A 12,648-nucleotide genomic window follows, 5' to 3' on the forward strand; every position below is an offset into this window, starting at 1 on the left:
GTGATAGGGGAGAGGATGATGGGAGCTTTTGCACATTATCTTGACAAATCTAATGTGAAAGGAAGAAAAGAAGCTGAATTTGGTTGAGGTCTGCTGCTTATAGAGCTAATTTCCTTTGTTCCCATGTTTTAGGATATGTCCCTAACTTAAAATGGTACTTTCCCAAAACTGTAGCATAATAAATTCAAATGTACTCACCTGGATGCAATTAAATGCCTCTGTGAGCTCAGACTCGTGTGTGTGTGTGCGTGTGTGTGTGTGTGTGTGTGTGTGTGTGTGTGTGTGTTGATTCTTTCAGTTCCATCCCTTGCTCTCCTTCCTGCCTTCCAGAAGGAGCAGGCACCTAATTCTCCCTTGGCAGCTTGCACAGGGCATGGAGCTGCTGAAAACCTCCTGTGCTCCATTTCAGAATCTGCTGAACTCTGGGAACAAGAGCTTTTCCATGCCAAGAATCAGGTTCTCAGGTCCAAGGATGTGCTGTGAACTAGTCTGTCCTCTCCTTCTGGAAGGGAACCCAGCCCTTACACTGCCATGAATGTGTCCCCAAGTGTCATTGGAACTGCCCTACAAAGACAGCTGTCTACAATTACCCTCCCACCCTTTTTATTCATCCAAAAGCCATACATTGAGGACCAACATGACCAGGCCCTATGCTAGGTTGGCTGGGAGATGAGCAGTCAAACATTGTCCTTGCTTTCAAGGAGATGACAATTTTTCCCCTTAGAATTCTCCTGAATCCCCTTCCAATGAGGGGAAGATAGACACAGCTTTTTTTTTTTCAAGCAATAACAGCTATTTATCAGGAATTCCCTGGTGGTCCAGTAGTTAGGTAGGACTCAGTGCTTTCACTGCCGGGGCCAGGTTTGATCCCTGGTCAGGGAACTAAGGTCCCGCAAGCTGCGTGGCAAGGCCAAAAAGAAAAGCTATTTATTTGTTGAGCCTTTCTAAGCATTGTAAATGTTTTAAATGTATCAACATAGTAAGCTATTATTACCATCATTTCCATATTACAGTTGAAGAAAGTGAGTCAAGCAGCTAGTGAGTGACAGAGTTGAGATTCAAACCCATAGCCAGGGCTGCAAAACCCATAGTCTTAACCATGTCACTACTTCCTCTTGAAGTGGCCATTAAAAAACCAGAAGGAAAGCAGTGTCCTGTAGAATTCTGGAACCAGAGGAGTGTGGCTAAGGGCTGCCGTCCCCCTCATTGGGAGGCAACAGGCCGAACAAGGCAGGGTGGGCAGCCTCCCTCGTCAGAATCCCGCTGAAGCTACTACCTGCTCCCCGAGCCAGGGCGCCGGCGGTGCTTTCCCCTCTTAAGGTGTGTTCTCCTGGAAGAGGTGAAATACGTTTTTATTTCCAAGAGCTGAGGGGTAACCTGTGGAGTGAAGCAAAGTGAAGCAAAGCAACATTGTTTATACTCCTCTTAAGAACTTGTTTAGAAGACTTGCCTGCCCTGGTTTTATAGCAGGACTTTCTGCCCAAGCAAAGCATTCAAAGGCTTCTTCTATTAAAATGAGCCTTGTTCAAATACCCAGAACCAAGCAGGAGCAACAGCTGGTTAAAAATGCAGGAGCCTGCCCCAACTCCAGGAGGTGGAGTGCAGAGGGCCCTGGAGGGCGCCAGCTCTCCGGTGCCGCAGAATGGAAAGCTGGCAGATGGGGGCTTTGCACAGAGGTGGCCTTTTGTGCTTGGCCTCTAACGTTTCCTCTTTCCTGGAGATTCTTAGAGGAGTCTGGATTTCTGGAGCTGAAATAAGGCTGTGAAAAATCAACAACTTATTTCACTCTTTGAACTAAATCTATGAAGATTTCATCCTGGCCTATATTCTCTGGGTGTTTCAGGATTTCCCATAATTCACGTGCATCCCTAGATCCTTTTCCTGGTGTCTCCTATGATGAGTGAAAACACTGTCACCTTCCCCTGCCCCTTCAGTGCTAGGAAGGGTTGGGCTTCAGTGACCTTTAGTGAGGTGGGCGGGGCTGACCCTGAGAGCCCCATCACAGGCCAACCACAAAAAGAAATGCACGGATGAAGACTTGTGTTTTCGTATCACTGTCCATTTCTTTTTTTAAAGAAAACTTTGTTTGCAAAGGCTTTCTCTCCAGCTTTCCAATGAAAGTCTACAAAGCACCATACAAGCAGGGTCTCACGTATCCCCTGTCAGTGTCATATTATTAGGAAGGTGTAGTCAGTATCTCCACTTTACAGAATGAGGAAACAGGCCCAGAGACGTTCTGTAGCCTACCTCAGCTCACAGCTAGCGTGTTAGAAGGAGATCACGTCCAGTTCTGATACCCCAGAGCCTTGGCCGCTGCACTGTAAGACTTCTTACTCCAGAGGGAGAGTCTGAGCTGGAGAGAGCCCGAAGCTTTTCCCGTATTCTCCTCCGTGTGACCACTGGCAGTCGGGGCTGCAGTTTGAATGGAGGTGAAATAAATGTGTCAGGACTTGCCTTGTACAAAAACAGGAATGGCTAAATCCAGATATTCAGAGATAAAAGGAACCTAAATGATCACCCAACATAATACCCCTATGGATTTTTGCCTAATGGGGAAATTACAGACTGGACAAGTTAAAAGTCTTCCCCAGATCATGGGGCTGGACACCGCGAGGACTGGGAAACTCCTCACCTCCTTGTCCAGTACTTGCTCTCTGAAAATGCAAGAATGACTGATCTGGTGACAGCGTGTTTTGGGAACCACTGTGGCTGGAGCCATGACGGGAGGGTCTATGGGGCTGGTGGGTCGGAGGCGGGGCAAAACGAGCTGGATGTTCTTGGGTAATTCTGGCTCTCTTATTTTCAAATACTCATATAGCTCTGGACGCCCATAGGTGGGGTCACCCACTTTAAATTCTAACATTTAGAATCCTCTATGTTTGTTTTAAGTGCTTCCAACTGTCCTGAAGGAGATCTCCTCCCTTGCTTCCCTTTGGGAGACAGAAGCCCTTTGACTCCCACCCTGGCACGTCCAGCAGCAAAGGACACATTTACTCCTTGCCCTGCAGCACCCCTCAGGGGCAGTAACTCCAGTCAGCTCAGCAGGGTTCCGGGGTGGGGAATGCGGAAAGGGGGGTGGGAGCGATTCATGATAGCATCCTAAGACTGGGACCCTCCCCTCCCTGAAGCACATGCCAGTGTTAAGATGCCTTAAGTCGGGCTTCCCTGGTGGCGCAGTGGTTGGGAGTCTGCCTGCTGATGCAGGGGACACGGGTTCGTGCCCCGGTCCGGGAAGATCCCACATGCCGTGGAGCGGCAGGGCCCGTGAACCATGGCCGCTGAGCCTGCGCGTCCGGAGCCTGTGCTTCGCAACGGGAGAGGCCACAGCAGTGAGAGGCCCGCGTACCACAAAAAAAAAAAAAAAAAGTTGCCTTAAGTTGTCACATAGCTGGGAAAAGGCTGGGTATGTAAGACAGAAGATAAAGAAGGTATAAGACACTGTACTTCACCGCTCCCCCCGGCCCCCACCATAGTGTGGGGAATAAGACTTGCCCCAGTAAAAGAATAAATGTGTTGTGATTCAAAAGGCTCTCCTGTGTGGTGCCCAGGACATGTGTTGAGCTGGAGGTCAGGGGTAGGGGTGGGCCAAAGGAGATGGTATTTTTCACTGGGAATGAATGTCCGGGATGAGGATGCCCTGGGATTCTGCTGAGTTGGGCTTGGGGATAACATGGGCAGCTTGAAGCCATGTTGGGCCACAGGGCAGGTGGAGTAGGGGAGAGCAGAGCTGCACTCTGGAGGGAGTGAGGGCCCTCTGCTGCAGCATGTGGCTGGGAGGACAGAGTTGGGGCTCCTGCTAGGGTGCAGTGACCCCTCACTCCAGGAGAGCCAAACTCTTCCCCCAGTGTTTTATTTTGATTTGGGTTTTTTTGTTTGCTTGTTTTTTGCTTCTTCCACCCACTGCTTTTCAGGGTCTTGGGATCTAGCCAGTGCCTGATCCCAGCATAGTTCCAGAACCCTAAAATGTGAACCTGTCTGTGTGTCGAGGGGGGCACTATTCAGGCCCACATGGCCCAGGAAATGCTAGACTTTCTGGGAAATAAAGCCTAGGTGCTCTGGAGGCTTTAGAGATAAAACTGTGGGTGAAGCATCCTTCCCTCCTCTTTTGCTAAGTCAGGCAGCATCTTTCCATACCAGCAGCTGATGTGGGGCAAAGGGCCCCTCAGGGCAAAGAGCTGAGGCTCCAGCAAGGCCCTCTGTGTTCTCCCCAGGGCGCACGGACCTGATGCCGTGCTGATGGCCGAGGGCAACCCGCCGACGGAGCTGACGCAGTCGCAGATGCTGCACATCGCCCAGCAGATCGCCGCGGGCATGGTCTACCTGGCGTCCCAGCACTTCGTGCACCGAGACCTGGCCACCCGGAACTGCCTGGTGGGCGAGAACCTCTTAGTGAAGATCGGGGACTTCGGCATGTCCCGGGACGTGTACAGCACTGACTACTACAGGGTGAGTGGCTGTACCGAAAAAGAGACCCCAGGGCCATCCTTCCCTGGGGCTCCCTCGTTGTATTAGTTTGCTAGGGCTGCCACAACAAAATACCACAAAGTGGCTTACACAACAGAAATTGATTTTCTCACAGTTCTAGAGGCTAGAAGTCCAAGATCAAGGTGACGGCAGCATTGGTTTCTTCTAAGGCTTCTCTTCTTGGCTTACAGACAGTGCCTTCTCACTATGTACACATGGCCTTTTCTCTGTGCACGGGCATCCCTGGGGTCTCTCTGTGTGTCTAAATTTCCTCTTCTTATAAGGACACCAGTCAGACTGGATTAGAGCCCACCCTAACGGCCTCATTTTAGCTTAATCACCTCCTTAAAGGCCCTATCTCCAAATATAGCTGTGTTCTGGGATTCTAGGGGCTAAGCCTTCTACATATAAATTGGGGGGAGACACAGCTCAGCCCACAACACCGTCCTGCTCTTTCCATGGCTCTCCAGAGCTGTCTGTGAGATCTCCAAGAGGAAAGAGTTCTCAACATGAGAGTTCTGCCAGGGGAACCCTTGGAAAACTTCCAGGAGGCCATGAGGTTAAAGGATTTTGAGGTTTGGATTTGATTCTGTGAAACTATGCCAGGAGCCTTTGTTTGAGGCTTGATCTAGGGTGAGCTGGTTCACATAAATGAAAGTACACTAAGACCCTGGAAGTTCCCACTCAGAACCATCTTGAATGAAAGTGGATTGGCCGGTGGCCATCTTGGTAAGAGGTTCTGTCCTACCGAGTCTGCCTGGGGTTCCCCCATTTGAAACACTAACAGCTAGAGTTATAGACAATAATTCAAATCCACTGATTACCTGGAGTCGGCATCCTTGGCGTGTTAGATTTAACTGACATCTCAGAACTTGGGTATGAAAGAAAAGGGTTATTTCTGGAAACCGGGAAGTCATGATATTGAAGATTTCGGTTGTGTTCTAACACCTCAAACCACCAATTTTGTTTTCTTGTTGTTTTGCTTGATTTTTAAAGGGAGAGGGATGTAGGAAGAAAAAGAAATAAATGTTCTAGAAATATATTACCTAAGAGGGTACAACTTAGAACTCCACTAACTTTCATACTAGGTTAGGGCTGGTGAAGAAAATGCCTGTGCTCGCCTTTGCTCTGCCCTTGATGATTATGCTTGAGGAGGAGCCTTCTCAGTTCGTCTCCTGTGCTCCTCCCTGCAGCCTCCCTCACCTCCAGTGCCTCTGCCCTTTAGCCGAGCTGACTCTCCTACAGTTAGTCTAAGACAATGAATCCGTTGCCTTGCTGCGTATTCTTTTAGAGATTGATATGTGGGGTTTCTTCCTTTGTCACCTTGATGAGCACTGTCCACGTTTTATACAGCAAGAAAGGATGGAGACCAAATCGTAAAGGATTTTCTTGGGTGTGTTTGCAGGAAACATGGGCAGTCTTAACTTCAGGTGTTCAAAACAGAGTTGCAAAGCACCTGTCCCGAGTCTAGCAATGACTGACTAGTTTATTCCAGAGAGCTAAAACATGGCGGGAGGTTACCTGCCAATGGATGCATCTTCTCCGTTAGCTCTGCTCCCTTGGCAGGAAGTGGGGATAGGGGCGTTTCCCGGTCTCAGGAGACAAAGGAACACGTGAGTTCTTCCTTAAGTGCTGATCTTGATGAGCACCCAAGGAAGAAACATGTGGCCCAAGCAATAGCTCTCCCTTTCGCAGTAAGTTAATAAAGGTTTCAGAGCGCCTGGCACAAAATAAGTGCTCGATAAATATTTTCAACCTTATCGTTATCCAAATCGATAAAGTTATGCTTCATTCTCAAAACCAGGACTGAACTAAGTAGAACTCAGTGTCCTTTTCTACAATCTCTAGAAAAATAATTCAGAGGAAGAAGACTGAAAAGCTCAATGATATGAAGATAAATTACCCAATCAGAAAATAGGCAAAGGGTTTAAGTTTCTTTTGGTGTCCCCAAAGAAAATGTACAAATGGCCAATAAGTACATAAAATGATGCTCGACATCATTAGTCATTAGGGAAATGTAAATCAAAACCACAGTGAGGTACCATTTCACATCCACTTGGCAAAACAGACAATAAGAAGTGTTAATGGGGATGTGGAGAAATTGGAACCCTCATAAAGTGCTGGCGGGAATGTAAAATGGTGCAGCTGTTTTGGAAATAGTTTGGCAGTTCTTCAAAATGTTCAACACAGAGTCACCATATAACCCAGCAATTCTACCCCTAGGTATATACCCAAGAAAATTGAAATCATATGTTCACACACACACACACACACACACACACACACACATACACACATGCACACAAACTTGTACACAAACGAAATAGCGGCATTATTCATTATAGCTCCAAAGTGGAAACAATTTCAGTGTCCATTAGCTGGTGAACAGATAGAATGTGGTCACCCATACGATGGGCTATTATTCATTAATTAAAAGGAATGAGGTACTTACTCATGCTACAACGTGGATGAACCTTGAAAACACTATGGTGAGTGCAGAAAGCCAAGCGCAAAAGGTCACATACGACACGCTTCCATTTATATGGACTGTCCAGAAGAGGCAAATCCATACAGACAGAAAACAGATTAGTGGTTTTGCCAGGAGCTGAGGGACAATGGGGAACGAGGAGTGACTGGATATGGAGTTTCTTTTTGGGGCGATGAAAATGTTCTAGAATTCTATAGTGTGAGGACTGTTTAGTATATGTGTAAATATACTTAAAACCATTGAGTGTATACTTTAAAAGGGTAAATATTATGGTATATGCATTGTATCTCAATAAAAAAGCCTAAAAAATACTAACAAAACAGTGACCATTGTTATAGACCTGAGAAGTTAGCCTTGGTCATTTATGCATTATAAAAACACTGTCATTTGTCATCTACCATATATTCTGATTTGTTGAAAAGAAAATCCTCCAGTTAAGTGACATTTTCCTGAAGTATTTCCTTCTGAACTGATTGGAGGAAACAATGATTCCCAGTTCCTTTATTTATTAAATGGTCTTCACGGAACTATCCCAGTCATTAAGGAATGTTCTTCAGATGCCGCATTGATTTAATCCCCCCACCATGGTCATTACTCAGTGGCAGCTGCAGGGTTTGTATGTTTGCTTGGTTGTTTGTTGTTCCCATTGAGAAGGAGGAGAAAAAAACGGCCTTTTGTTGGCCTCTATGATAGGTGGGCCTGGGTGGGAGCCGGTAGGAAAGTGGATGATGGGTGTGAGAACCTGACAACTTGATGGTAGCTTAGGACAACTAAGAAATTATGCATTCTATTTTGCCTTCTCTAAAATTTCAAAATGGTGGTACACTTTTTGGTTCCATGAAAGTATTTATTGTCATAGAACTCATTTGTAGAATATTATTGCTTATTTAAATATCAAAAGTCTGTCAGTAGAGTCCATTCTCTTGAGTTTGTCAAATCGACAAGTAGAAGCTGGTGCTCTGTTTCTGCAGGTGAGTTGAGTACATCATGCAATGGCTATTCCCCAGGACACTCTTGCTTTCACATGTTACCCACCTGTTGGATCATCCATAAGCTTAGCATTGAGCCTGTCCCCATCATAGTGTCTCTTCATCTTCTCTGCCACGTCAGCTGGGGAATGTGTTCTCCTTACAGCTCTGGTTTCTCATTTGTGGGCACGTTTTCTTCATTGCTTTGTTCCTAGCTTCTCCCAAAGCCTGCACACTCCAAGGTGGGGAGCTGCTGTGGCCAATGTGGGCCATCATCACCAGTGTTAAGTATCCTTCCTGCCACAGTAACGAAGGAGGATTTTTGAGTTCACCAAGGCTATCTTATATGGAAGGATGGCGATTGGGCCTAGAGTCAGCTGGACTATTAAGGAGTAACATGTCCCTTATCTTTAAGCAAGAACCAGTCCCAATGGCAGCCTGAGCCTCTGTTCATGGTGGCTTGTGAGCAGCCTTGCAGGGTGGCCCCAGCTCTGTGCGATCCATGGCAGGAGGGGCGGGTGGCAGCTGCTTCTCCATCATGGGGGAGCTGGCAGCACCAGGAAACGGCTGCCTCGAGGCTTCCACCCTGTTGCAGCTGAGCTAATTATATCTTCCCAAAGAAGGAAGAAATCGGAACACTACATTTGCATTGAAACCAGCCTGATATGGCAGGTCCAAAATTACTCTAGCATTTATGTTCTCTGAATTATTTTAATTAGCAGCTCTGCAGTACCAGTCTTTCATTTCATTTTTATTCCTTCCCTCCACTGGCAAAGCCTGGCATTTAGGAAGCATCTGAACCAGATTCCTGTCAGAGACCTAGGATCTCACTCTACTTGGTCATTACTATGCCACAGCGTATCCACTGAATTTTTTTTAATGTGCACTTTGGTATTTTCCACAATTTGGCTTCAACATGCATTTAAAATGAATGTGACCGTTGGCGAGTAGAAAGCCCCAAACATCTGAAATCCTCGCTTTTAAGTCTTATACCCCTTTGGGCTTTAGTTTTATGGTGGCAAGAGGTAAGAAATCCTATCCTTTAATCCATCTTTCACTTAAGAAGAAAAGAGAAGGACGCAGAATCGGCAAATTGACTAATGGTGGAGATTAAAAGAAGCAAATAAATATAGCTTGGCTAAGCAAGGCCATGGTCAGAATCCTAAAGTGTTAAAATGATATAAACAACAAGTCTAGAAATCATCTTCAAGTGCTTAATACAGTTTATGAACAGCAGAGAGAAAAGACGATGGTTTTTCTTAAAATAAGCTGATATAACAAGTAGGAAAAGAACTGTTTTGAACTTCAGTACGTTGTCCCTTAATCTGCCCACCCTGAAGGAAGAGGGGTAATAAACTGGAAAATAAAGTCCTGAACCATAGAGGAGAGAAGAAGGCTTAGGTAATTTAAGAACTGTACAAGCACATAGGAAATAATCAAGGATGAACTTTCATACCTTGGTCTTTGAAAAGTTGTATTTATTTTAAAAGAAATATTTGTATGTAATGTGAACATTTCTAGATAGGTAGGTAGGCGGACAGATGGATGGATGGATGGTTAGATAGATAGATAGATAGATGATAGATAGATAGATAGATAGATCTCAGCTCATTCCACAGATGTTTTTAGTGTGTTGTGTAAAATGCCCAGGTCATTCCCGCTATGAGGACCAGCATGGCATCTACCAATTCCAGTTCCACCTCCTCCCTGACATTCTCCACACAGAGTAATGGCTCACAAATCTGTGATCCCTCAATACTTCATATAAATAAGCATTACAGCATAGAGCACGTTGCATCATGGAAACCTGTTCATGTGCATGTCTTCTCATTGATATGAGAGCAGGGAGAGGACAAGTCTAATATATCTTTGTATCTGTGCAAACTGTAAGAGTGCAGGGCACACACTATGTATGCTGAACAGGACACACATAAGGAAAAGCCTTGATGAGCATATCTTTTTAGCCCTGTTGATGAATACAGAAGATACTCAGATTTGCAGATACCCTGTCTGTGAGTCTAAGAGTGCTGTCTTCAGGAAGTAAAGCCAGAGATATAGGGACATCCTTATCTCAGACAATTTATTTTCAGTAGAAAGCTCAGAGCTTAAACTTATTTACATTAATACTATAATAGAAAAACTTCTGATATACTTTGCCTAGAACCCATAAAGCCAGGCATGGCATTCATTTTAAGAGGCAACACAATCCCTTCCTGAAAGAAGAATGCCTCTATGTCATTAACTCTCTTTTGCAGATACCATTTCCTTATTTTCCTCCATAATAGATACTCACACAATGACTCTTAACTTTCACATGAACAATTATAGACCTTTCTGGTTGGGTTCTTTTGATTAAAGTGGCCCCAGAAATGTAAGAGTTTGTTTATTCTTTGAAATCATCTTCAATTTATGCCTTGTACAACAGTTAGAGAGAGCGCAGTTCAGAGGAACCTGTCTGTTGGAGAGAAATCAGAACACTGAGTTCAGACTAATTCTATATAAAAGCTGATTGGCATAAATTGTTTCAAGATTCTAAATTGGCTTAATTTGTATTCAAGCCGCCCTATGAACCTTTCACATATGCTTTGGAGTTGCAACAGGGTGGGTGAGTATTCATTCATTCATTCATTCATTCAACACACATTAATGAAGCAGCTGCTATGTGTTGGATACTGTACTAAATAATAAAGGAGGATGTTTTAGACACGTGATAATGTGATGAATGCTGTAATAGAAATAGGTACTGGGAACCCTAAAGAGAAAGCCACCAGCCTACACTGGGAAACCAGAGTAGGGTTCACAGAGACATGACATTTGAGCTGGTATTTAAGATATGAACCCAAAATTGCTCTAGAGGCAAGAAGGCTGTGGGCCAGGAGGGGAGGGGCGGAATTCTTGGCATAGGAGGTAGCATAGGACAAGAGATGGCAATGTAAACATTGCGAAGCGTGGCCAGGGAATGGGACTCCTTTGCATGCCTCTGAGGCTAAAAAAGTAGGCTATTTAGGCTATTATCAGATTTCACGGGGGCCTGTTTGCCATGCCAAAGACTTTGGACTTGGTCCTTTTGTCAGTGGGAAGCCACTGCGAATTTTTATGCCAGAAAGTGACATGTCAGATTGCATTCTGGAAGCTTATGAAAATAGATCCGCCCAACAGATCCCCACATCTCCACTGCTGTATATATTTGCTCGGCCTAGAGCAGCCTCTCTCAAACTGGAACCATGAGCTGTCAGAGGCTGTTCACCAGTAAAAGAGATCCATGGTCACTAAGGTAAGAATAATTTCCTTTCTACAGAACGCCTCAGAGCCTTTAATCTATTACTGGGACTTGTGGCCTTTTAAGAAGGGCTATGGAAAGCGGCCAAAGCCTGCACAAGAGAGCTGGCCTGGAGATCCTTTGTCCAGGGGCCTGGTTTCATCCATTTCCTAACTAGTAAAGTCTGTTAGCGGGAGATGGCATAAATCCTCTTGTTTTTTCAGTCTTCTTAGTCTCTTCTTCTTGAAATCAAAAGTCCATCCACTTTGTACATGGAAGTACTACATACAGAAATTAAGTGTGCTTTCAGGTATGCTGGAAAGGAAGGTAGGCCATAGCCTATTGACTTGGTTGGGCCAGAAGGATTCTTATTCCTCAGAGTACTGAGAGGTATCCTCAGCAGGTACTTTCTCCCATTTTTACCCATTTTTGAAGCAGTCAGGCCTCAGCTATCTCATGTCTGTGACATTCCATATCTTTGCATCACTGAGACCGGAGCTCCTTAAAAAAGGAAGCTGGCAACAAAGAGTTAGCTGGAGTATAGAGGAAAGAGCATCAGACTGGGGTCCTAAGGGCAAAGGTTTGAATCTCCAATTTCTCTCTTCTAACTTTATGATTCTATCCATTAGGAATGAATTTAACACTTAGCTACTAGCAATGCCCTAAGCAGATAGGGAGTTGCTTTTGTTTGCATGACAAGAAGTTCACAGGTAGGCAGTTTCTGATTGGTTCAGAAGCTTTTCAATGTCAGAGCAATTTTTTGGCACTTGGCATTTTCTTGGTCTTTTCCTCATGGCTGAAAGATGGGTGCAGCAACTCCAAACATGTCAAACATGCAATTGGAGGAGGAAGGGGGCAAGATGGCTGCAGAGAAAAGATAGTTTCTACCTGCATGCCTTCCTTTCATCAGGAAGTAAATCTTTCCCAGAACATCTCCTCTGCAAAGACTCCTTCTTATATTTCACTGGCCACACGTGGGCCAAGACTAAGGACTGAATACACTTGCAGAGATCAGTGGCTTTCTGAAGACCTAGACAAACTATGGTTCTACTATAGGTAAAAAGGAACTGAAAGTGAATGGGTGAATGGGTTTGGGAAGAGCAATGAAAACCATGCCATACTCACCTGATGCGCCCTCATGGTCTCTCTTTCTTTATTCTCAATGAGCTCCTGCCTTTAAAGCTTGTTGAGGACAATAAATTGAAGTGGCACATAATCAGTGCTAAAAATACAAAAGTGCTGGCGTTTTTCAGTAGGAGAGTTTTACTCCTCTGTATGTAATGCTTCTTTTTTCTCAAGCTGCTTTTAAGATTTTCTCTTGGGTTCATTGGCTTTCTTGGATTTGTGGGCTTATAGTTTTCATCAATTTGAAATTTTCTGGCCATTATTTGTTCAAATATTTCTTCTGTTCTCCCTACGTACTGGCTAGGGACTCCAATTTCACTTTTATTAAACTACTTAAAATTGTC

At 44.9% G+C, this 12,648-nt stretch overlaps 1 protein-coding gene across 3 annotated transcripts in view; it reads left to right on the forward strand.

The window, feature by feature from the left end:
• NTRK2 (neurotrophic receptor tyrosine kinase 2) overlaps positions 1-12,648 on the forward strand; it is a 378,936-nt gene that overhangs the window by 304,083 nt on the left and 62,205 nt on the right. For all 3 annotated transcript variants that reach the window (XM_060014974.1, XM_060014975.1, XM_060014973.1), the window contains exon 16: positions 4,212-4,446. In XM_060014974.1, the coding sequence (XP_059870957.1) occupies positions 4,212-4,446 (235 nt within the window). The remainder of the gene's footprint in view (positions 1-4,211; positions 4,447-12,648) is intronic.

Source organism: Delphinus delphis, chromosome 6, assembly GCF_949987515.2.
Source record: "Delphinus delphis chromosome 6, mDelDel1.2, whole genome shotgun sequence".
Classification (NCBI taxonomy): domain Eukaryota; kingdom Metazoa; phylum Chordata; class Mammalia; order Artiodactyla; family Delphinidae; genus Delphinus; species Delphinus delphis.